General features: G+C 35.7%; 2 protein-coding genes across 5 annotated transcripts; one reads left to right on the forward strand and one right to left on the reverse strand.

Annotated features, from left to right (window-relative positions):
* The first annotated feature begins 3080 nt into the window (after window positions 1-3080).
* Window positions 3081-4941, forward strand: LOC114375706 (protein LITTLE ZIPPER 4-like). Of its 3 annotated transcripts, none has more exons than XM_028333553.1 (2): window positions 3081-3324; window positions 4484-4941. In XM_028333553.1, exon 2 carries the CDS (start codon window positions 4523-4525, stop codon window positions 4754-4756), a length of 234 nt encoding a protein of 77 aa, XP_028189354.1. In that variant the 5' UTR covers window positions 3081-3324; window positions 4484-4522; the 3' UTR covers window positions 4757-4941. The 3 variants fall into 3 exon arrangements, with proteins under 3 accessions (XP_028189354.1, XP_028189357.1, XP_028189355.1); XM_028333556.1 differs by lacking the exon at window positions 3081-3324 and adding an exon at window positions 3359-3582; XM_028333554.1 differs by lacking the exon at window positions 3081-3324 and adding an exon at window positions 3868-4248.
* A 4894-nt stretch (window positions 4942-9835) lies between these two features.
* Window positions 9836-22036, reverse strand: LOC114373730 (CAAX prenyl protease 2-like). 2 transcript variants are annotated; one of them, XM_028331253.1, is made up of 9 exons: window positions 21642-22025; window positions 20684-20743; window positions 20331-20540; window positions 20009-20120; window positions 12273-12344; window positions 12078-12140; window positions 11167-11244; window positions 10876-10919; window positions 10072-10163 (listed from the first exon to the last, which is right to left on the reverse strand). In XM_028331253.1, exons 1-8 carry the CDS (start codon window positions 21909-21911, stop codon window positions 10906-10908), a joined length of 879 nt encoding a protein of 292 aa, XP_028187054.1. In that variant the 5' UTR covers window positions 21912-22025; the 3' UTR covers window positions 10072-10163; window positions 10876-10905. The 2 variants fall into 2 exon arrangements, with proteins under 2 accessions (XP_028187053.1, XP_028187054.1); XM_028331252.1 differs by lacking the exon at window positions 10876-10919 and having other exon boundaries at window positions 9836-10163; window positions 21642-22036.
* Window positions 22037-24017: the final 1981 nt, after the last annotated feature.

The raw sequence follows: 24017 nt of genomic DNA on the forward strand, positions 1-24017 counted from the left end.
TCCATGAATATTATCTCTCAAATCCCAACGGTGAAAGTGTGCGCAATTGAATTTCGAACAACATATCCAAATTTGATTACAATCCAACGGTTAATGAATTTGGGAACGTAGTTTTATCAAGACAGTTTTGGATTTCTTCGGGAAAATAAAAGGCTACAATGCGAAAGGTTTTCCTCTAAGCTCAGACATGATTTTGAAATTCCCAACGGTGAGAATGCTCAGAATTTGGTTGCGAACCTGGTGTTTCAATTTCAGGACGATCCAACGGTGAATGAGTCTGAGATCATTGTTTTTCTAAGACAGGTTTGGTGCGCTGCGGGAAAAGAAAAGGTTTTGAGAGGGGAAAAGAGAAAAACAAAGATGAGGCGAAGAGGAGGCACTGACTTAACATAATTATTTATATCTAAGGTACTCAACTTATTATTTGCTCTATATTTATTTATTTATACTAAAAAAACTTTTTAAATTTATTTATGAAAAAAATGGAATGTTACAACACATTCTTTAATGAATACTCCCAATTAGATTTTGTCCGTATTCAAGAATCAGGATTCGAATCCTTTACTATTTACTTAAGAAACTCGAGCTTATATATCATGATCACTCAAACTGAACTACTTAACTAGAATTTAAAATTAATATATAACTGTTATATCTATGAACATAAGCGTTAGATTGGTTTTAAAGTTGGGTATTAGAAATATGTCAAAATTAATCTCAATCACCTAGTATATTACATGGAGAGATATGTGTAGTGTGAGAAATTACACTCGAGATTAAAACTAATAACCTTACGCAATATAAATGTTTAAAGATGAAGAAAGTCTAATTTAATTGATTAAATATGATGTATGGAGAGATATGTGTATTTGATTTTTGTGGATAAGAAAACAAGACCAAAGAGTAATTTGAGAAAGAGGTACCCATCTGTTGAATCCTATAATTAGACAACAAAGACTGATGCAAACAAATTTCTAGACAGGGGATTGAAACGAGGGGGGACACCCATGAACTGAACTTGTTGACAACTTCACTCACACAAGTAAAATAGACACATCCAAAACACCATTTGTCAACCATGATGTTTCATGTTTCTACCACTCATAACCCACGAGGGAATTGGGGGCTGGTTGGCCCAAACTCTCATCCAACCCCCCTATATTATTACCCCCAACAATTATTTCAACCAGAATTTGGCAACAAAAAGAGTGCTTTACTTAACACACTACTATACACCTTTCCTCATAATTATTATCATTATAATAACATAAAACAAAATACCATCGATGCTTTTTCAAAACGCTCTTTTAATTAGGCTCTTGAGTCACCAGGTAATTGGTGTGAATGGAATTCAACTAGGAGTAAGAATTGATTTTCAAATAGAACTTGTGGTACTAAAAACACGGTTGCTTTAGTATGATGACAATGCATAACACCCTTCCCTTCCTTTTCTTTTTTGCCCTTTTTGTGGAACCTCTTTCATGATTTCACATTTAGTTTGTTAAAAAGTTAAAGCACTCTCCCAAGCATATAGTATAATAAAAACAAAGAAAAATATTTAGTTCATGAGCTAAGGCAACGGATTTTGGCATCTCACTATATCATATATACCTACATAAATGAACAAATTTTGGTATCATCACTCAAATGTAAAAATGAAAGATATTTATTAAATATTATTAGAAACGATTATGATGATAAAGAATTAAAACACAAGTGGCTAGCTAAGGAAGTGCCGTGTCGTGGAGACAAGTCCAGAACAAGTGGCAGTCTCTTCCTTTCTCTCTCTGGTCTCAATGCACAAAAATCCTCATTTTCAACAAAAGGAGGAATAACACTACCGCAACGAGAATGATTACTGCCAACACTTCCCCCACACATGAAAATTACAAAAAACGAAAGTGTAAATTATGGAGGCCTAAAAATAGAAGAACCGCAACATAAATAAAACAAAAGAGTAATTGATGATAGGAGGAGGGGGATAAGGAATGGTGTTGATGGTGGTTTTGGACCCAATCCAAACCATCATTGCATATCTTGGGACGACCTAGCCCATCACCATTTTACAAATCCTAACTGAAAACTCCATTATGCCCATTTTTATACCCATTGTACCCTCCTCCACCTCACAAGGGATTGTTCTTCCATACACAACAAACAATCCCATAGAAAACAAAAATGTCAAATAAATTTATCTTCAGCCAAATTAAGTTCCTTGGAAATTACTTGGTAACAAATGTTGACCATTTATTTATACATAGTAGATAGATACTCCTCTTAAATTTTATTTATTTTATTCTTAATCACCATTCAATATTAGGACACCAATGACATGCTAGGTTACACTAGATGTCTATATAGAAAATTATTGTAGAAGAACCTAAACCGCAAATAATTTTATCTATAAGACTATAACCCCTATAATCTTTTAGCGTTAGGAGTTCCTTTGAAGTGGATTGTCCATCAAATTGAATTTTAATAACGTCAACAAAAATACAGCCAAACTCACTTCTAGAAAAGATGAAAGTTAACTGCAAATCCTCTAACTACTTATGTCAATCTTAACCAACTTTGAATGTTAATTTGTTCCCATAACTCTTGACCATCAGGAGTTTCCCTAAAAATAAGCTATCAACCAAATTGAATTTTAGTAACATTCAAAGGAAATCAAACCACTATCGAGAAGAAACGAAAGTTAATTGTAGATCCTTTAATTACTTATGTCAATCTTAACCAACAATAGCATGTTGAATTTCTCCATAACTCCTAAGCATCAGGAGTTTCCCTAAAAAGGATCATCCATCCAATCGAATTTTAGTATCATTAGAGAAAATCGAACCTGTATCCAGTAGAAGAAGGAACCTTAACTACTTGCGTGAATCCTAACCAACATTGTTTGTTAGCATGTTATAGATTTGATTAAAATATGAAGCAACGTACCCTTGAAAAAAAAATTGAAAAGGCAAACAAAGCATCATCATTGGCATGACGCGATAAGCATCATCATAGAAGGCGAAACATAAAATCTTTTAGGTTACTAACCGGCCGCCTTCTATGCTTACACATGCATGATTGTTGTGTCAGAGAGAGGAAGGGCACGTCCCCCCCCCCTTCTCATCCTTTGTGTCTGTGTTCTTCTTCTTCTCTTTCTCTTTTTTTCCTCTATAAATGAGCACCCTTTGTTCCCTTTGTGCCTCACTTCCTCTTCCCCTAAACTAAAACTCACCCTTTTCGCTGCTACACTCCTTCCATAAAATCCAGACCCTCTGCTTCCCTCCACCAAAGTCTCCTACTTAGCCAAACCAACCTACCCTCCTTCAAAAGGTGATCTTTTTCGAAAAGTTCAAGAGAGAAAGACAAGAGGACCCCACCTCTTTCTCTCTCTCTCTCTCTCACACACACACACTATGTTTATTGTTTTGTAACTTTTGTTTTCCTCATTACTTTCACAAACAAATGTAAACATGGCATATTTCAGGCTATTGCAAAGTTAGTGTTTTTTTGGGTTTAGATATCTAAGTCCAAATCACTTGTACCCTTGGTTGCTTCGTCTATCTAACTTGAGGATTCAGATAGTTTGAGGTATCTTAGTTAGTTTCACTCCACCTTGTTTTGTGGAAGGAATGTTTGAGTTGTTGCCTATCAAACCTTTTTTCTCTGTAGATTCTGTTTCATTTATTTTATTTTTATATTATAATTTATTTTTTTCATATAAAAAAATGAAAAAGGAAAACCACCCTCAATTGTTTCTTTGTCTTTCTCTAGCCATAGCCTTCCCATTATGTGATTTGTTTATTTGTTTTAACCATTTAACTTTTGGCAAGTTTTGGCATTTCTGAGGATACTAAAACCCTTTTGGAATGCCTCTTATAATGTGTGTGTGTGTGTTCTTGGAACACCAAGAAACTGTGGTTTTTTGCATAGACATACAAAAAACACACAAGATCTTTGTGTACGAAGCTTGTCTCTTTTTTACGTAGGACCTTTATTTTATCCTTTTCTTCCCTCTTGGGATAGCCGAAAGAAGAAGCCATCTTCATCTCTTTTTTTTCTGCTTTCAAGTCAGTGCAGGTTTTGGACAACTGTTATTAACTTATTCCCCTTTCCCTGCATCATTTCATCCTAATTCTTCTTTAGTTTTTTCAGAAAACCCCATATGCTCTATTTATTTGACAAGGTGGTCCAAAAGACTCAATTGTTCTTCTATATATGCCTTTTCCCTGTTGATGTTGCCTTCTTCTCTTAAGAGTAATAATTATATCTACCAAAGCATTTCATAAAGCAGCACATTCACTAGGAAGCTTGCATATGCCTTTTTTTTTTTTTTAATTTTCATTCAGTTATTAATGCGGTTCTGTTCCTTTCTTTTCCTTTTTTCTTCTTACGTTCATATAGCATACCCCTTTGGATTGACTCACTTGCTTGACACATCATAGTTTGTTTGTGGAACAATTAATAACAATTAGTATTTTTCTTGTTTCAGGGTTAAGTGCAGGAAATTTTGGAGATTTGATTAGTAGTGATGGAGAGGTTGAACTCAAAGCTGTACCTGCAGAACTGTTACATAATGAAGGAGAATGAGAGACTAAGGAAGAAGGCACAGCTTCTCAATCAGGAGAATCAGGCACTGTTGTCTGAGCTCAAACAGAAACTCTCCAGGGGGAATCAGAAAGCCAATGCTAGCAATACAAACGCCATTCTTGACCTGAGTCTCAGCTCAAGTGCCACTCAAAACCCTTCTAGTTCCACCAATTAATGTGCTTTAGTGATTATGGGAAGCATCTTGTGACCCCTCTAGTGACTCTAATTGTTTTTTCTTTCCAAACCTTTTTGTGTAAAACCAATGTGAGGAGCAGTGTACTTGTAGTTTCTGTTCCATAGGACAATACTAGCAATCCTCTACAGGGCACTGTTCTTCCATTTCCATGTTTAACTTTTTTTTTTGGGGGGGGGGGGGGGGGGGTTAGATATGAATTTCTGAACTACAAGGTGAAGGTATGTCAGGTCTATCTGCTAGAAATGAATATAAACTTATTATATGTTATTATATGCTTAGCACTCATTGCCACTGCCTCTGCTTGTTTCTATGCGATTATGAAAAATTATATACTAATGTTAATATTAATTACTATAAGTTCTAGTCGAATTTGAAATTCATGAAATGGATGAGATATTGTATATTGAAAATAATACAAATAAAGATAAGTTGATTCTATAACATGTGTGAAACTCCCCCATGAGTGTTTTAAGTTTTATTATTTTATTCTTTTCACTTGGCTTGAGAAACAAATAACCTTTCCCAGTGTATTAGCTCAATTTCAAAGTGAAAAAAATAAAAATAAAAAGAGATGTGTATTAGCTCAATTTGAAATTCATGAAATGGATGAGATATTGTATATTGAAAATAATAAAAATAAAGATAAGTTGATTCTATAACATGTGTGAAACTCCCCCATGAGTGTTTTAAGTTTTATTATTTTATTCTTTTCACTTGGCTTGAGAAACAAATAACCTTTCCCAGTGTATTAGCTCAATTTCAAAGTGAAAAAAATAAAAATAAAAAGAGATGTGACTTTTTTTTTATGAAAACTACAAAAAAAAAATGAATACGAAGGGTGGCAGAGATGGCTTATCGTTCAGATTCTTATTATAAGAGATCTTTTTAATTATCAGAAAAAAAAAAAGTCATCAAAAGATTCACGAATGAAAGTCAATGAGGATTCATTAGAATGGTAAGAAAGAAGAAACAAAAGGTAACCCACAAAATATCAGAGTCCAGGACATGACATTGTCAATGCCTCGTAGCATACAATTATGATTGACTGCAAATGGTATGCAGAACGTATCATATCATAAAATAATTGTGTCAAATGAAGTCTTAAATAGTATTATTTAATTTCACATGTAATTTAACAGCATTAAGAGTATCTTAGTCTCAACATCACTTTTTTTTACCCATCTTAATTAAATTCTAATAACTTTAAATATTTTATCAAATGAATTTCATAAATAATCTTATATGTTAGATTGTATTGACATTAATTACTAGCAGTTATTATTATATTTATTATTATTTAATAAAATGTGCACTGCAAGGTCCACAATAAAAATTTATCACTAGTAATTACATAAGCACATGTTATTTCACCAATGCTTAATAAGATAAAGTTCTAACAAAATTCTTAACAGGCATTGGTTCTTGATAATAAGTAAAAAAGAGTACAAATATCTCTATTATGATTTGTTTAGTAGAGAAGAAATTGGAAGGAAGGGAAGAAATGAAAATTATTTGCTTTGTTTGACATGAAAGATAAAAGATTAAAATGGAAATAATTTACATTTGTGAAACTTACTGGATTATTTTTCATATATTTTTGTTCATTTTTTTTATCTCTCTCTTCTATTCCTTCTTAATTAAACATGTTTTATATTTATTTTATTTCTCACTTATGTTCACTTATCCATTTTATTTTCATCTATCTTATTTTTCTACTCTACCAAAGAGCATTAGAAATTACTTGACAATATGTTTTGATTGCTCAATCTATGTAGTTTAGCTAGCCTATTTGATTGACTTATATTATTTAACTAAATTAGAGGTATGTATTAAATAGTTTATCTAATTATATTTTCAAATGTTACTTCAATATGAACTTATAATTTTTTTCATTTTTATCACTTATATTTCGATGAAATTATCCTTTAGGAACTCATTTCTTTCTCAAGCAACACTAACACCTCATATAAGGGTGATAAAATGGACCAATTCACCTAGCCATTGGTGTGCCTAAGTTCAAGGGGTATATTGACAAAATAGATTGAAAATCTCAACCTATTCTATATTGAGACGGCGATCGAGTTGAGGTATTGTAATTTTAAAAAAAATAATGGATACACCTAAAAAATAATAAAAAAGAAAAAAAAATAGATTATCTAAATAACATTTTTTTATTATTCATCTATACAAATTTATGAAAAAATAAAATAAGAAATAATAAAATAACATCTTATACTGTGTAGCAAAATAGTTATGAAGTATGCATTTACTTATTTGTATCATGTCTCACTACCTCTAGTTGTTGTCAACTATAAAGCACAATTGTTTCATTCATATTTCATAGAAAATTCTAGCAACATGTAACATATAATCTAAGGAAACGTCATGAAAATAATATACTGCTAATTTATTAGGATGCATCTAACAATTCCAACAACTAGAAGTTATGAATTAGTTCATTATATAACCCAATAACTAGAACCAGTCAACCACAAATTCAATGAGTCCCAACAATTCATAAAATATTAGAAATCTGTAACCAACTACTCTCAAGTCTGCACTAATAGAAGTCCAATTGTCCACAACCTCACTAACAAATTAATTTCAAAATTTTAAAACACATCACAAAAAAAGTACACAAATCTAACGAGCCAACGCACAAACTAACCCAACAAGCCAACCTGCCTCACCTCATTTGGCTGACAAGTTAAGCAGAGCAAGTCAAAATGGATTAATTGGTGGATTGATTAAAGACTCCAACCCACCCTACAAAAATAAAACCATAATAAATGGATTGACTCAACTAGTCTAATCCATTTTGTACCTCTACTTTGGTGCTTTTGTTCCTCATCTTAGGTTTGCACAAGGACAACATAATAAAATGTAATTAAAATATCACAAATACTTAATTATTAAATTAGTTTTTAATTGTTTAACATTACACTATTGTAATTATTGTAGTATTTATTAAATTTTTATTGAATAATACCAAACTTAAAAAACTTTGTTAAATAATTCTTTTTTCTGACTTTGGTATTGGTCTGTCTAAAGATTAATTTTCGTCAAAAATTAAGATAAGTATTTTTTTTAATATAATTTATTTATTTAATATTCAAGGATGAATAAAAAAGATACACATCAATGACATTTATATAGACAGTGGTTAATTGTTATAGACAGTAGTTAATTGTTAAATGTTTGATTTACATATATAACGTCTTAAGGAACATGACATCATCATTTTCAGAGTGAAAAATATAAGTTCGGGCTCAAATTTTAGGGAAAAAAATTGCAAACAAATTTGCATCTCTCTCCGTTCAAAATACAATAAAGAATGTCCAATCAAAATTCAAAGGGAATTCACAAATTTTCATCATGTAAATCCTTCATCTAACTGAAACTGACCTCTTAAGGTCACCAAAGCAGCTCAGTGTGTATTTTTTGATATGGAATTAAGGACCGGGGCATGATGACTGAGATTCCCTTTGAAGACCCACAAGTCAGTCAAAATCTATAGATTTTAATAAATGCGTCCAAAAATATGATGAAAGATACTGAAGAAAAAAATATTATAAAACAATAAATAAAATAGCCAATAGTAATGTGGAGTTAAGGTATAACAGAACCATATGGCTAAACCAAGAGATGCCTCAGAGCAGGACCAACATATCTACATTTTACCTCTGCCCCCTCTTGGATTTAACTTAGCTGTATTAAATGTTTGTTGAAATTATATTCTCTTTGTTACAGAGTATCTGCAGCCTGCAGATTCGGCCATCATAACCATATCTAAGACTATATTATGGAGTTAGGATGGGTTTGCCAAATGAAAATGAAAAACAAAAATGTAAGTAATTTTTTTTTTGGCTTTTGAAAAAAAAAAAATGATTAGCTCGAGTAGAAAATTGAAAAATTAGAAGGAATCTCATAACTCAAAGTTGACTTTGGATATCATCATCTTGGGGTTTTGAATTGTCCCAAGTCACATTGCGATTAGTTCGGCGTGAATATGAATATGAGGTTAAGATCTTAAGGTGGGGAATCCTGATATTGAATCCCACTTAACATCCGCTTCAGGAAAAAAAAATAAAAATTGGAGAACCTGCACAATATAAATGAATAAATGGTTGATAATTTTGGATTATGTATTTATATGTGAAAGTAATTATTAAAAAGATGAGTAAATAGCGTATGAACTTTGAGTAAAAGAATTTTATATTATCATTTAAATATAAATTATCATATACATTAAAGATATAAAGTCAGATGAATGGTTAGAAAGAATCAAGAGAAAAATCACATATTCAATCTCTCCTTGTTACAAAAAAACTAAAATAATTAACATTTATTGGTAAAACAAATTTCATGTAATTTTGTTAACTTTTACATAAATTACATCAAAATTTATATCTATAATAATTTTAATTAATTGATAATGTAATTTTTTTTACCCTAATAATATATAAAAAAAATTAACTTTTAATTATTTTTTCAACCAACGGCCATTTGTTTAGAAAAAAATACAGTAAAACTATCATTACTCCACAGAAAAGGATGCGGTGTTGGTGAGTCATGCACCTGCAGTATTTTTTTATAAAAAAAATTAAAGGTATTAAAAACCCATATCTAAGTAAAAGGTCCAGACGTAATATTTTTTCATGCACATGGAGAAACTTACCATTTCTGAATTCTGAGCTTAGGAAATGCCTTGCGTAGCCTCCGAGACTAAATAATGTATACAATAATTTAACTCGGTAGTTGAGCAAATGAAGGACAACTAAGCTACCAAACCTTTCACCATTTCAAGCGAAAATGAGTTACAAGCATTCTTGCTCTTCACATTTTAAAAATGGAATTCCACTCCTCTAAAACGTAAAACATGCCCCAGATTTTAGAAAGTAAAATGTAAAATAATAACTAATTAAATATCAAAATTTGAAATTCAATTATTTGATAATATTGATTATATGTCCCATATATGTATGTCTATATTTCATTATAATCTTAATCGTTAATTTCTCCATCTTGGTTATTACTCTGTACTTCGGGGGAGCAAAATTCTTAAAAACTATACTCATGTCATGATTTATGAAGCTGATATTTATGAGCCCTTTGGGGAAAGTTTTAACTTCTAGCAATTTTGAGTGTCACTGTGTTCTTATAGAATTCATTCTTAGTTCACTCTTCCTTCACCACCAAACCCCTCCCCAAAAAAAAAATAGTAACGTTTACATCTGGGTCATTCTTATCGTTTCTCTCCATGTGCAGTAGCTTTGCCAACAACTGCAGTTATCTATTCTATCATTATACAATTCTGGGCCCGTCATTGGGAAAAGAAGCCACAAGAAGCCCAGAAATCCTATTATGAATGTTACACTTACAATCCCTGAAACAGAAACAAAAACAAATGAATAAGTCCAAAACAACATTTATATGGAAATGCATAGTGAAGCTATAAATCACCTTATCCATAGTTCCATGGCAAAAAATGGGCAGACCATGAGTACAGTTAATCGTACTAACTAGCACTGTTTTTATCCCTGGCTCCCTCTTCTTTTTTTATGAAAAAAATAAAATAAATCTTCCTATACATGCACAATATAAGGTTTTATGAAGAGGGAGAGCTCTCGGGGTGTCACCATCAGATATTAGATCTAAAACTTGATAATGACCACGGAAGCATCAGAACTAAATTTCAAGTTTCATGCTAGAGAAACCTTAGTTAAAATAAACATACTTACAATCATAGATCAAACTTTTACAACTACTGGTTTAATCTTGATTCACTGTTAGTGTAAACTTTTACAACTACTGGTTTTACAACTACTGGTTTAATCTTGGTTTAATCTTAGTTGCTCCTATAATGTTGTACTTTTCTATTTGCTAATTACTTGGAGTTTTACTCTGATCTCACTAAAAAATCAACACCAACAAGTAACAGCAATTTCTGTAAGCTGAAAGTTGTAACTGATAACTATATATTTTCTACATTCTTTTCTTCATTTTTTTAGTAAATAATTCATAATGAAAAGTGACATGGAGGAAAATTAATTAATTGTACAACTTAAGAAATTACTAAGAATATAAAAATTCTTAACTTGTGCCTCCAATCAGAAGTCCAGCTGAAACTAAACTTCCAAATCTATCATAAGTTCATAACAAAATGGTAGTACTTTTTGAGCTCTAGTTTATATAGTAAGTAGAAAATAATTCAAGAAATGAAAGACAATTAAAAGCAAAGAGGATTGGGATGAAAAGAAAAAAAAAACAAGAGAAAAAGGGTAAGAAGATAAAAGTAAATAATAATAGTACTACTATAGTAGTTTGATATATTATAACCAAAGAAGTCGCATTTGCAATTTACTCCATAAGCAACTTGATACACGTACCACTTCTCTGCGAATACAATACAGGCAGTCCCATAAAATTACAATATATGTGCGCAACTAAGGGAGCTATAAGGTGTCCTGCAAAGCATAAGCCATTAACAAATGAGACAAAAAAAAAAAAGCCACCCAAACACAAGAGAATGTATAGTGAAGAGAATGATATCAAATTGCTAACTACAGCTACATAGCTCAAAGTATAGTAAGGTTAAATGAACAGTGAAGAGAATGATACCAAGTCATGATAATATAATATCATGCTTATCTGTCTTTCCTATCATTTCACCCCATAACAGAGATAAACTTTCTGTACATTAAGGCAGGTGCTTGAATTTACATTTATCCAACACTTTTAATATTGGCTTTTATTGTGTGTTTTCTTGTTAGGGCCACTTTAAAATAGAAAAGGAGTTAGATCCACTAATTTGTAAATTTAGTACTTACCTTCCTGATTTTTATAATATTGGCAAGCATATATATAATTATAGAAAGGTTTAAATATATTTTTGGACTCTATCGTTTATCATGATTTTGGTTTTGATCCCTATTTGTTAAAAAATTGGTCAGTCCCCACATCTTTATTGTTTTGGTTTTTGGTTCCTATAGTTTTGCTCCGTTTAGATCTCTATAGTATACCAAACAGTAGTCTTGATGGTTGTCTTGTCTCTTGAAGAATATGTGTGGTGGCACATCATTAGTGACAGGGACCAAAACCAAATAAATAAATAAAACTAAAAAAAGGTATTTAAACCTTGTAAAAAAGCTTCATTGTAATTTAAAGAGTACATTCACTTTCCAGGCTAAAGGGTAAAATCCAGAGTCATTTTAAACCTTATAAAAAAAGCTTCATTGTAATATAACAACACCATAACCTGTAACATTAACAATCAATCAAGTGCCCAAACACCACATACCAGTTCGAACGAAAAGAAAAGACGCATATGACCCAAAGACAACAGTGTAGCCAAGCTGAAGACCTGTAGACAAAATTCATTTGGCAGTGTGAGATTATTATCCAACAATACTAAGTTTAGATTGTTGAAATGCCCCAAAATCTCAAATTCTCTAAAAAAGGTACAGCAACTTTGCCAGTGTGACATTGACCATACCTATAACCATAGCAGCCTTCACTATTCTGTAGTTTTGCTTGGCATAAATCTCCAAGAAATGATTTAAATGTGCTGCAAACCATAATATAGTAAAACTTCTCATTAAGAACCTTGCATTTGAAAAGGACAACAAATTCTGCTCACTATTTTCTTCAATCTACAGCTAAATGAAAATTTGCTGAATACTTTAAGGGATTTTAGCTCACAATTACAACTTTTATCTGGCATCTATGCAATGCAAAATATGCAATAATTTCACTAAAGTATTATAAAGAATTTCCAAGAGGGCGAGCCCTGGTGCAGCGGTAAAGTTGTGCCTTGGTGACTTGTTGGTCATGGGTTCGAATCCGGAAACAGCCTCTTTGCATATGCAAGGGTAAGGCTGCGTACAATATCCCTCCCCCATACCTTTGCATAGCGAAGAGCCTCCGGGCAATGGGGTACGAAGTTTTTAAAAGGGGGCGAGCCCTGGTGCAGCGGTAAAGTTGTGCCTTGGTGACCTGTTGGTCATGGGTTCGAATCCGGAAACAGCCTCTTTGCATATGCAAGGGTAAGGCTGCGTACAGTATCCCTCCCCCATAAAAAAGAGGGCGAGCCCTGGTGCAGCGGTAAAGTTGTGCCTTGGTGACTTGTTGGTCATGGGTTCGAATCCGGAAACAGCCTCTTTGCATATGCAAGGGTAAGGCTGCGTACAATATCCCTCCCCCATACCTTCGCATAGCGAAGAGCCTCCGGGCAATGGGGTACGAAGTTTTTTATTATAAAGAATTTCCAAAATTGTTTCTATGATTACATCTTAGGACAACACTGTTGAAAAGGCTTGTGCATGTGAGAGATAGTGTGAACACTCAACAGAGTTTTCTCCACTACATTTCCTTTCTGTTAGGGTATCTGTACACTTTACCAATTAGTAGTTAATATGTTTAAAATATAAAGGCAGCTAGTTACTTTTGCAAATATATTCTAATTAAACAAGACAGGTTAAATATTGGCCACTAATTCCTTAGAGTACAGAATCTACAGATACACTGGTAAAAATACAAGGGAATCTATTATATGTAATTGCACATGCATGCGCCTGCACACACAAACACATGCTTCTATATGAGTGATTATGTATGATAAAAATGAGAGAGCAAGACTGAGAGAATGAGAGAGAGAGTGAGATTGGGTGGGTGAGAGTAAGGTCCAGAAATCAAAACAAAGAGCTGGACAGTGAGAGGGTGAGAGAGGATCTTCATCGGCCACATGCTGGGAATAGGTATGGGCAAGGACAGAGCTACAGTCAAGTTAATTGGAGAAGCCGAAAAAACATAACATCATTTTATTTCACCCGATTCCCTGATGACGCATCAGAGAAAGATCTTTGGCAGCATTTCAAATCGTTCGGTGCTGTAAGAGAGATCTTCATTGCCAAGAAGAGGAACAAGCATGGAAGGAGGTATGGGTTTGTTAGATTTGAAGGCGCAGGGAACGACCAGATTATGGAGCGGAAACTGGACAATGCCATTTATGGTGGACTCAAGATGCATGTTAACATTCCAAAATTCGGTAGAGACAAGGCTGCAAACACACACTCAAGAGCTTTGAAGCCAATAACTTATGTGCAGAAGGAGAAGGTGGCACCTCGGGTTGCATACCCAAACCCGCCCATACACCATCAGTCGTACGCGGAGGTCGTGTCGAGGCCTAACAGAAGTGCAGGTCCAAGACATACAGTAGGTAATGGCAGCGACAGTAGTGGACGATCGTGGTCATCAGTGTACCTAGACATACCGGAATCGGTGGCGAAGTGGGCAAATGAAGTGTGGGTGGGCAGACTGAAAAATCTGGCCTTGTTTGACAGGGTCGAAGACGAATTATATTGGGATATCATCGCCGACGTAGCGCCGAAGTATATGGGTGCAGATATGGTTCTTCTCCTTGGTCTCACTAACGAAGGAGCAAAGCAGATGATGGAAGAGGAAAAAGAGGCTGGGGCAACTCCATTCCATTCCTTGGAAAAATGGAATCCCAAGCTGAACATTGGATATAGATTGACATGGGTCAACCGCTGGGGCTTACCAATATTGGCCTGGGATGCGCACCAAATCCGAAAGGTAGTGGCCACCATTGGAGACATGGTGGATGTAGATGATGACGTCGAGCTGGTCCGGAGGATGGACAGGGTACAGGTTCTCATAAAAACCCCGTAGAAGTCGTTCATACAACACACAATCAGCGTGCACATCCAAGGGGAGATGTACAGCGTGCACGTCGTTGAAGAAAGCAGCAGTAACCCAGCTAGGTGTCATTGCCGAAAGGGGAGTATGTACGGGTCATCCAAAGAGATAGAATCTGAAGACAGTGATGTAGGTACGCCGAGGGAGGCAAACAGAAGCGTGGGGTCGAATGGGAACGAGGCGGCGGTCATGGCGGCGAAGCCAAATGTCGAGATGCACAGACCACAACTCACCGCGTCGGTGTCGGCAATGAAGCTCCACAAAAACGCGAGCGATTCCGATGACGTCGCGACTGTTAACGTACCCACTGCACGACCCACCGCGTCGGGGTCGGGACTGAAGCTCCACACAAATGCGAACGATTCTGGCGACGTCGCGATTGCTAACACACCCATCGTGCCGACGACGACGACGGAAGCAATTGTCCCATCACCGGGAATACAGGACCCTGTCGAAGTCAGTTTATCCAGCGGGAAAAGGAATAATCCAAACCAAAAGGGTAAAGCCATTGTCCACTGTGCAACAAGTCCAACGGCTAATGAAAAATCATGGACCAAGGGTAGCTGTTCATCGGACATCGCGACTAACCACCCCGCACGTATTAGTGATATCCGCGCTACCCGACAAGTGAGCTTCCACGAAAATGGGTATTCTGATGATATTGGGAACCGAATCCCTGATGAGGCGGAGGAATTAGTTAGCGAAAATGGAAAGATTGGCAGGCATGAGCAGCATGAGACCATGAGCCAGATTTCAAATGCTAATGGGTCACGTGACCACGTGGGGGTATTAGAAGGAGACAGGGGCTTTCCTATTTACACCCCCCATGATCCATATGCAACACACAAGTTCAGCCCAACATCAACCAAGTTACAAGTGTATTTGCAGAGAAGGAGCTTCAAAAAGAAACGCAATTTGGGTCTTATACATGGACCAGCCTTACATGCAGAATCGGACACACAGTCAATTACCCCAATGTTATTCCCGCAAATGGATGAGACCCTATCAACATGTGGTCCTGTACAACATGAAAAACCGATAATATGGAGGATGGAAAAACACAATCTCAGCATGAAGAGGCAGCATTTCTTCACTCCAAGAAGCAAGAGGCAGCAGATATGTGGGAGATGGTAACATCATTGGGAGTCATTACCGGGTCGTCACAAATGGACTTTGTCGGCAAAATAATGGATATGGAGAATAGAGATCAAAGAGAGGCGCAGAGATTGGGAAGCAGGAGGGTTTCACAATGAACATAATATCATACAATGTCCGAGGGTTAGGGAGGGGGGTCAATTGGCCAGCAATCAGAAGAATGGTCAACAAACAGCGCATAGACATGCTATGCATACAAGAGACAAAAAAGGAGGTCATAGACAAACCCATGTGTCAAACACTATGGGGGGACTCTGAAGTTAGTTGGGAAGCACAAGCAGCATCGCATTCAGCGGGCGGAATCCTTTGCCTATGGAGTGAAAACAGTTTCAGGTTAGAAAGGAAGGTCATTGGACAAGGGTTCATAATGTTGGTCGGGAAGTGGCATCAGGAGACACAACCGATTCATATCATCAACGTATACTCATCATGTGACATCCAAAACAAAAGAGCTTTGAGGAAAAATGTTAAACAGCTGAAAAATCAAAGTCAAGGGGGGTTATGGTGTATCTTGGGTGACTTCAACAACATCAGAACATTATCAGAAAGCGTGGGTGTTTGTCAAAGGGGGTGGGGAGAAAGCAATATCAATGAGTTTAATGCATGGATCGAAGAGCTGGAGGTTGAAGAAGCGCCATGGATAGGAAGACAGTTCACATGGTTCAGACCGAATGGCACCGCCAGGAGCAAGTTGGACAGATTTTCGGTGTCTCTGGAATGGCTAGCCAAATGGCCGGGAAGCATACAGCTTACCTTGGATAGAAACTTCTCTGATCATTGTCCATTGTTGCTCAGATCAAAATTTGTTGATTGGGGTCCCCAACCTTTTAGGATCCTAGACTGTTGGCTCGCGGACAATTCGTTCAATAAAATTGTCCATGAGTCATGGAGCTCTAATCTGCAGAGTGGTTGGGGAGGGTATGTGTTGAAAGAAAAAATTAAAAGTCTGAAGCAAAGGCTGAAGGTGTGGAATAAGGAGCAGTTTGGAGACACTTTTCAGAAATTCAAGAAAGTGGAGGAGGAGCTCAACAAGTTGGAGCACGACACAGCTGACAGACACTTAACCCATCAAGAAATGGTGTCCAGGAAGATACTTCAGGAAGAATTGTGGAGAGCGGCTCAATCACATGAGTCGTTATTAAGGCAGAAGGCAAGGTCTAAATGGATCAGAGAAGGCGATTGCAATACCAGATATTTCCATCTGTTGATGAATGTCAGACGTAGAAATAACAGTTTGCAAGGAGTGATGATCGATGGATCTTGGGTTGAAGAGCTGACAAGGGTCAAAGAGGAAGAAAGATCATTCTTTTTCCGGAGGTTTCAAGAACCAGAACAAGTTAGACCAAGGCTGGATGGCATATTTTTCTAGAATATAGAAAGTCATCAAAATGATATGTTATTGGAACGTTTCAAGGAAGAGGAGGTGAAGAAGGCAGTATAGGAATGTGGGAGCGAGAAAAGTCCAGGCCCAGATGGTCTTAATTTCAAGTTCATCAAAAGATTCTGGAAGTTAATCAAACCTGATGTCTTTCGGTTCTTGGATGAATTTTACGTCAACAGAAGATTCCCAAGGGGCTGTAACGCATCATTTATAGCCCTTCTCCCTAAGGTGTCGAAGCCTCAAAACCAGAATGATTACAGGCCTATCTCACTGATAGGATGCATTTACAAGATAGTGGCAAAGATATTGGCCAACCGCTTGAAGAAGGTCATGCCTTTCATCATTGACGAAAGGCAATCCGCGTTCATTGAAGGAAGGCATCTACTTCATAGCACGGTAATAGCAAATGAGGTGGTTGAAGAAGCAAGAAAAGGTCTAAAGCCATGTATTGTTTTTAAAGTTGATTACGAGAAGGCTTATAACTCGGTATCATGGGATTTCCTGCTTTACATGTTGAGGAGAATGGGTTTCGGGCCCAAATGGATTCGCTGGATTGACGGATGTTTAAAATCGGCTTCCATCTCAGTATTGGTGAATGGTAGTCCCTCGCACGAGTTCATCCCGCAAAGAGGTCTAAGGCAAGGGGACCCATTAGCACCCCTTTTATTTAATATTGTGGCTGAAGCGTTAAATGGGATACTAAAAGCAGCAATAGGGAGAAATCTTTACAACGGATTCACAGTGGGTTCAAATAATGTGGACATTAGTATCCTCCAATACGCAGATGACACAATCTTCTATGGGGAGGCTTCAATGATGAACATTAAAGCAATCAAAGCAATTTTAAGGGCTTTTAAACTTGTCTCGGGACTCAAGATTAATTTCGCAAAAAGTAACTTCGGTGCATTTGGCATGTCTGAGCAGTGGAGACTTGAAGCAGCAAATTATCTCAATTGTAGCTTGTTGTCCTTTCCTTTTACCTACCTAGGCATTCCTATTGGTGCAAATCCAAGGAGTCAGATGTGGGATCCTCTAATCACCAAATGTGAGAGAAAATTAGCGAGATGGAAACAAAGTTATATCTCTTTTGGGGGGAGAGTGACTCTCATAAAATCTGTTTTGACATCCATTCCTATATATTTCTTTTCATTTTTCAGGGTTCCTAAGAAGGTGATGGACAAATTGGTTCGCTAACAGAGAAAATTCCTATGGGGCGGAGCTGCGGATCACAACAAGATAGTCTGGGTCAAATGGGAGACAGTGTGCCTTCCAAAAGAAAAAGGGGGGTTGGGGATCAAGGACATAAATACTTTCAATCTTGCATTGCTTGCAAAATGGAAGTGGAACTTGTTTCAACAGAAAGAAGCATTATGGGTCAGAGTTCTAGAGTGCAAATATGGAGGTTGGAGGAGTTTGCACGAGGCACTGAGAGTCAATAATGAATCCATTTGGTAGAGAGATTTAAAAATGGTACTTCATCATCCGAAACATGGGGAAGTACTACTGAGGAGCATAGAATGGAGGGTTGGTGATGGTGGTAGCATCAAATTTTGGGAGGACCAATGGATTGGCGGAGACGGACCACTAGCAGCAAAATATCATAGGTTGTACCTTATTTCTAGCCAGCAAAATCACAATATCCAGCAGATGGGAGCTGACAAGGATTTAGGGTGGGAATGGGAGTTCACTTGGAGGAGACCGTTGTTTGATAGTGAGGTAGACATGGCTGTCTCATTCTTAAATGACGTGGAATCTAAGCAAATTCATCCATAGAGACGTGATGAGTGGGTGTGGGCGGCAGATCCTAGTGGCATTTTCTCTACAAGGAGTGCCTACAACATGATGAGGGAGCCTATATCTGAAGAAGCAGACGATATAGTTTTTGAAGATTTGTGGAAGATAAAGGCACCTATTAAAGTATTAGCGTTTGTCTGGAGGTTACTTAGAGATCGACTACCCACAAGAACAAACCTCTATAGACGTCAAGTGGAAATAAATGATGGGAGATGCCCGTTATGTAGCAGCTTGGAGGAGGACACCGGTCACCTGTTCTTTCATTGCAGGAAAATTATTCCATTATGGTGGGAATCGATGTCTTGGGTGAATATCGTGGGCCCTCTCCCACAATCTCCAAAGCAGCATTTTCTCTAACATATTTTTGGATTGGATGAGGGTGTATGGGTCAATAGATGGAAGAGTTGGTGGTTAGCTTTGACATGGTCTATATGGCAGCAACAGAATAAGATTCTTTTCTCCAACGATTCGTTCAACGCCAACAAAATCATGGACGATGCAGCCTTCTTACTTTGGTCTTGGCTTTGTAACCTAGAGAAGGACTTCGGGACAAGTTACAATCATTGGTCCAGTAATCTCATATTAGGCTTTATCCGTTAGGGATGGTTGATACATTATAGCAATGGTTTTAATTATGTAATCTAATGTTCTAGTCAATGGTTCCTATACAGACTTTACCAAGTCTGATTCGGAACCCTGTGTCTAGTAACTTTAAGTGTAAACCTTGTACCTCTAGTACTCTTTTAATACAATCATATACTTTTGCTGAGCAAAAAAAAACAAACACATGCTTCTTCAACTTATAATCATAAAATAAATTTACTATGTCCCCTTCTAAAGTCTTCCAATAAAACAACAACAACAACAATAGTTTTACCTCACTAGGTGAGTTCGGCTACATGAATCACAACACCATTGGCCTTGGTTAAAACCAAATTCTCAAGGACAAAATCTTCCAAAATGTTATTGAAAACTTGTTACTAAAAATAGAACTTCTCAAAAGCACGATGAACTTTTCAGCTCTAATAAAACTTGGTACAATGCCATTGTTGTACTACAATGGATGCTTGATCACTTCTCTTAAAACTTTTTTTTAATATTAAATGATAAAATATTCTCATTTAGATCCAACAATAGAAAATTCTACTCTATAACTTTACAAATCACACACATCTTCTACTTACCTAAGCTGAAGAAAATGGGACAAAGAAGAATAGCGCTGTACGTTTTAAGTCCTCCACACAGAAGTAAAGGTATCATGCATGCCCTAAACACCAACTCCTCAGTAAGGGGTGCCTGTTCAGTATACCATGATAAATCATTCACATAATGCATGTAAGATATGAAACCAAACCCATAAAACACACATCACCTAAGCTGTATTCACAAGTCAGCAAACAGAGCTATTTATTTAAATTCTCATTATAAGCACAAGAGAAAAACAACACACAGCAGCCTATTGAAAGCAAAAGCTTCAACATGCAAGATGATGATAATTGTACTAACCAAAACATAGTTTCGCCACACCAAAATATTTGACAAAATCACAGATAACCAGTCAAGAAACCTCTGCAAGGAACATTTGAAAGAATCAAGGGAAAGGGCCTCAGAACTTGAGTGTTGCCTCCAAGAAGCCAGCAACAGAAGACACTTGAGGAATATAGACCCAGCATACATTAGAGAGGTCAAGCAAAGAGGAAGAACCACAGCCTGCCACTGTTTCATACAGAAAATTCAGCAATGAGTAACCCTGTTTCCCAATCTGCATAGGATGACAAGAAATACAACTTGACATCACACAAGACAAAATGCTCTTTCACTCCTCAATTGAACCAGCAAATTTGATGCGCATTACTCACAATATGGTCCCTCCGGATGCCAAATACAACAAGAATGTGGCGCAGTTCCTTAGTTTGCACCTGCACACATAGTAAAATAACACCATAAATGATCACAAGAGTAAACTTAGACATTATAATTATTTAAGTTAATTTTTTAAAACCAAGGGAGTCTAACTCAGTTGGTTGAGCAGTGTGCATGAGTTGTTTTAAATCCTCTAGTACATGTGCTCGATTCTTACGGATAAAAGAAAGAGTTAACTTTCACCAAAAAAATGACTACAAATTCCTCACCAATTTCATAATAATAATAATAGGACAAAACTTAGATGTATTTTGCACTCTTCTTTAATTAAAACTGAAATTCCATCACGTGAATCTGTATAATAGAAAATTACATTGAAAATATTAAAATTATAAAAGTGAAAATGTATTTCTAGAGGAAAACACCATAATTTATCTAAACAAATGCATGTAAGTTTTTTTTTTTTTTTTTGCTAATTGTTTTTTACTGCAAATCGTTATTTTTCTTCATAGCAATCTTGTTCGAGACACTATCGAACACTACATGTAGGACACCTCTTCCAACAGAGATTCAAACCATAGTTAACTTAGCTATATTGTGAGAAACTGGCCCATTTCACTAAACTCAATTCCCGTTGCTAAATACATCTAAGTTTTTTAATAATAATAATGGTCTTGCTGACCAATGCCGGAATTCAAAATAGAAAAGTTCCCATTAGAATTCATGTTAGAAATCATAGTCGAAATGCATTAATGACATTTCCTAATGAAAACTTTCCATCGTATATTCCTTAACTTGCCTAATTTTTTTGGTGGACAATGGTCGAACTGATATTCGAGCTTATTACCTCGTTTATACTATCTAATATCCCACCACTATGACCCTTAATAATAATAATAATAATAATAAATGGAGGGAGGGAGACAGAGAGAGAGAGAGAGAGAGAGTGCATACGGGGAGGATGAGAGCGGAAATGAAGAGTGAAAGAACAGACGAAACGACGGCGCATAGGAAGCGACGAATCATGTAGGTTTTGAAGGAAGGAGGAGGTGGGAGACGAAGGAGCACGGTGGGAGCGTAGAGGATGGCCACGTAGAACACGGCCATTGCGATGCAAGCGATAACCGCAACTGGCTGCGAAACGACGCCGTCTCGCTCCATTGCGGAAGCTTCTTCTTGTAGCAGTTGCAGTAACCCTAGAGACGAAAAAGGGGGAAAGGGCATAGAATAGTAGTATAGTGTAGTGTGTCGTTCAGAAATTGGGAGTTTCAATTGAATTTCTTTAGGACATTGTTTGACTACCTGAGGAGTGAGGACAACTGAAGAATATCAAGCTCAAGGGTAGGTACTTCTTGGTGTTTTATTTTTTCAGAAAATAATTATTATTATTCTTCTAAAAATAAATATATGTTTAAAGATGAATAAACAGTGAAATTATTTTTTCTCCCACAAAAACAATACTTGTTGCATTCATTCATAAAAAAGAGGGAATACACTAGAGTAAATGATCAAACATTTGACTGCTAGCACCAAATCTTGACTCTACTAACTAGAGTATAAATAAATAGCATGATTAGTTCCTCTTCTTACAAAACTCATCATAAAATTTGGGATTCAATTGAGAATCTGTTTACATTGGGACAAAATAAACAGAAACTCATTTGAACTCTTGATATGACCTTAACATAGTATCCATCAGTATCTTGCAATCTAACTCGATGATTACATTCTCCATGCATAAAATCTGCCAGCGAAATCAATGCTTGCATAAAGCCTCATGCTTCTGCTTCTTTAGTAAAATTGTTTATAAAGTAATCAAATTATTAAAAACTCTTCAAATTACTCCTTCAATATTAGTGAAATATATCAATCTAGAGAATAAATTGATTCAATTACAACTATTTATATGATTTCATTAGTTTAAGGATTATAAATTAAAGGTTTGTTCTTTAAAAATTGATAAATCATAACAACTTTTTCTTTATGATTGAGTTTTGTTTTTTGGTCTTTTAAATTTGGAGTCTATCTTTTTAAGTCACCCAAATTAAAATTTATATTTTTTAGTCCTCAAATTTGTGAAATGTTTTTTTAATTCATCTTAATTTCTTTTTAAATCATGAGTCAAAATAGTATTAGAATGACCATCAATATTAATTGTGAGGAGTCTCTAAAGTTCATCTTCTTTACAGTATGGTCAACAAAATCAGTAGAGTAATTTTGAAGTAGAATAACAAAATAGACATTATATTGGAGACTTGAGTGGTCTTTATTTATGTAAACAAATTAATTATTAGATAAAAATTAATTATCATAAAATTTATTATGTAAATTTATATGTACATTAAATATACATTAATATTTAGTGTTATATACAACGACATTACTTATTTTATAACATAATTGGTCTATTAACTCAATTAGTTAGAATTTCGTGCTATGAATGTCATAAATTTAATTCATGTTTGGACCATTAATTCCACATGTTATACTGAATGCCTCTAGCAGTTCCCTCCCAACAATTATAGAAGACTACTGGGTGCCCCTAGCAATTTCAAGAAGGTACTGGTTTGGACTGCCCATTTTTCCAACACTTGGGCATCTGAAGGGCTTTTGCTTCTTACACTCCCTTCTTTTTCCACCTGCGCCCCCTAAAATTTTTCAAATCCTCAAATTATCCTTTTGTGTTATAACTTACTCTCTTTCTTTCTCCTCATTCCACCTACACCATCATTCACCCCATTTCATCCTGCTGCTTCATCTTGATTTTTTCTCCATCTGTCATCTTGCTTCTTCATGTATTGATTTTTCATCTAAAAAGTTACTAAGAAAAATTAAAAATCACCCTACAACAATAATTATAAAAATCAATAACTTATCAACATTTTTTTTAAAAGCCAAAACAAAAAATCTTTATTAAAAAACATCCTTCTTCACAGTTATTACAGAGAATACATCAAACATGCCTAAATACTGCCAATTCACCTACATATCCAGGACAACATCCCCCCTTTTTTTTATTGACAATGTTAATTTGTTGGAATGTTAGTTTTGTTAGCATGAAGATCAAATCCGTAACCTTTTTTTCTCTTTCCTCCTCCCTTACCATACAACCCATCTTATATCACCCAAAACAGCATCCCCTGAGATAGAATAAAAACATTTGTCCCCCTAGAAAAAAAGTCATGCCCGTTAAAACACTTGTATAAGAGACCAAAACAGAAAAAATGTATTTATGCTATAGCTTCTGATTCGCATATCCTTGTGTTGCCATCAATCCATCATTCAACTGTTGCACCAAACATACACCGAACATTAGCAAACTTGAAAACA

This window comes from Glycine soja, chromosome 11, assembly GCF_004193775.1.
Source record: "Glycine soja cultivar W05 chromosome 11, ASM419377v2, whole genome shotgun sequence".
Classification (NCBI taxonomy): domain Eukaryota; kingdom Viridiplantae; phylum Streptophyta; class Magnoliopsida; order Fabales; family Fabaceae; genus Glycine; species Glycine soja.

Coding starts and splice junctions, on each gene's coding strand:
- LOC114375706 (XM_028333553.1), top strand. CDS start 4,523: ATGGAGAGGTTGAACTCAAAGCTGTACCTGCAGAACTGTTACATAATG.
- LOC114373730 (XM_028331252.1), bottom strand. CDS start 21,911: ATGCCCTTTCCCCCTTTTTCGTCTCTAGGGTTACTGCAACTGCTACAA. Junction 20,744..21,641: donor TTTCCGCTCTCATCCTCCCC/GTATGCACTCTC, acceptor CTATGTGTGCAG/GTGCAAACTAAGGAACTGCG. Junction 10,164..11,166: donor ATTGTATTCGCAGAGAAGTG/GTACGTGTATCA, acceptor TTTCTGTTTCAG/GGATTGTAAGTGTAACATTC.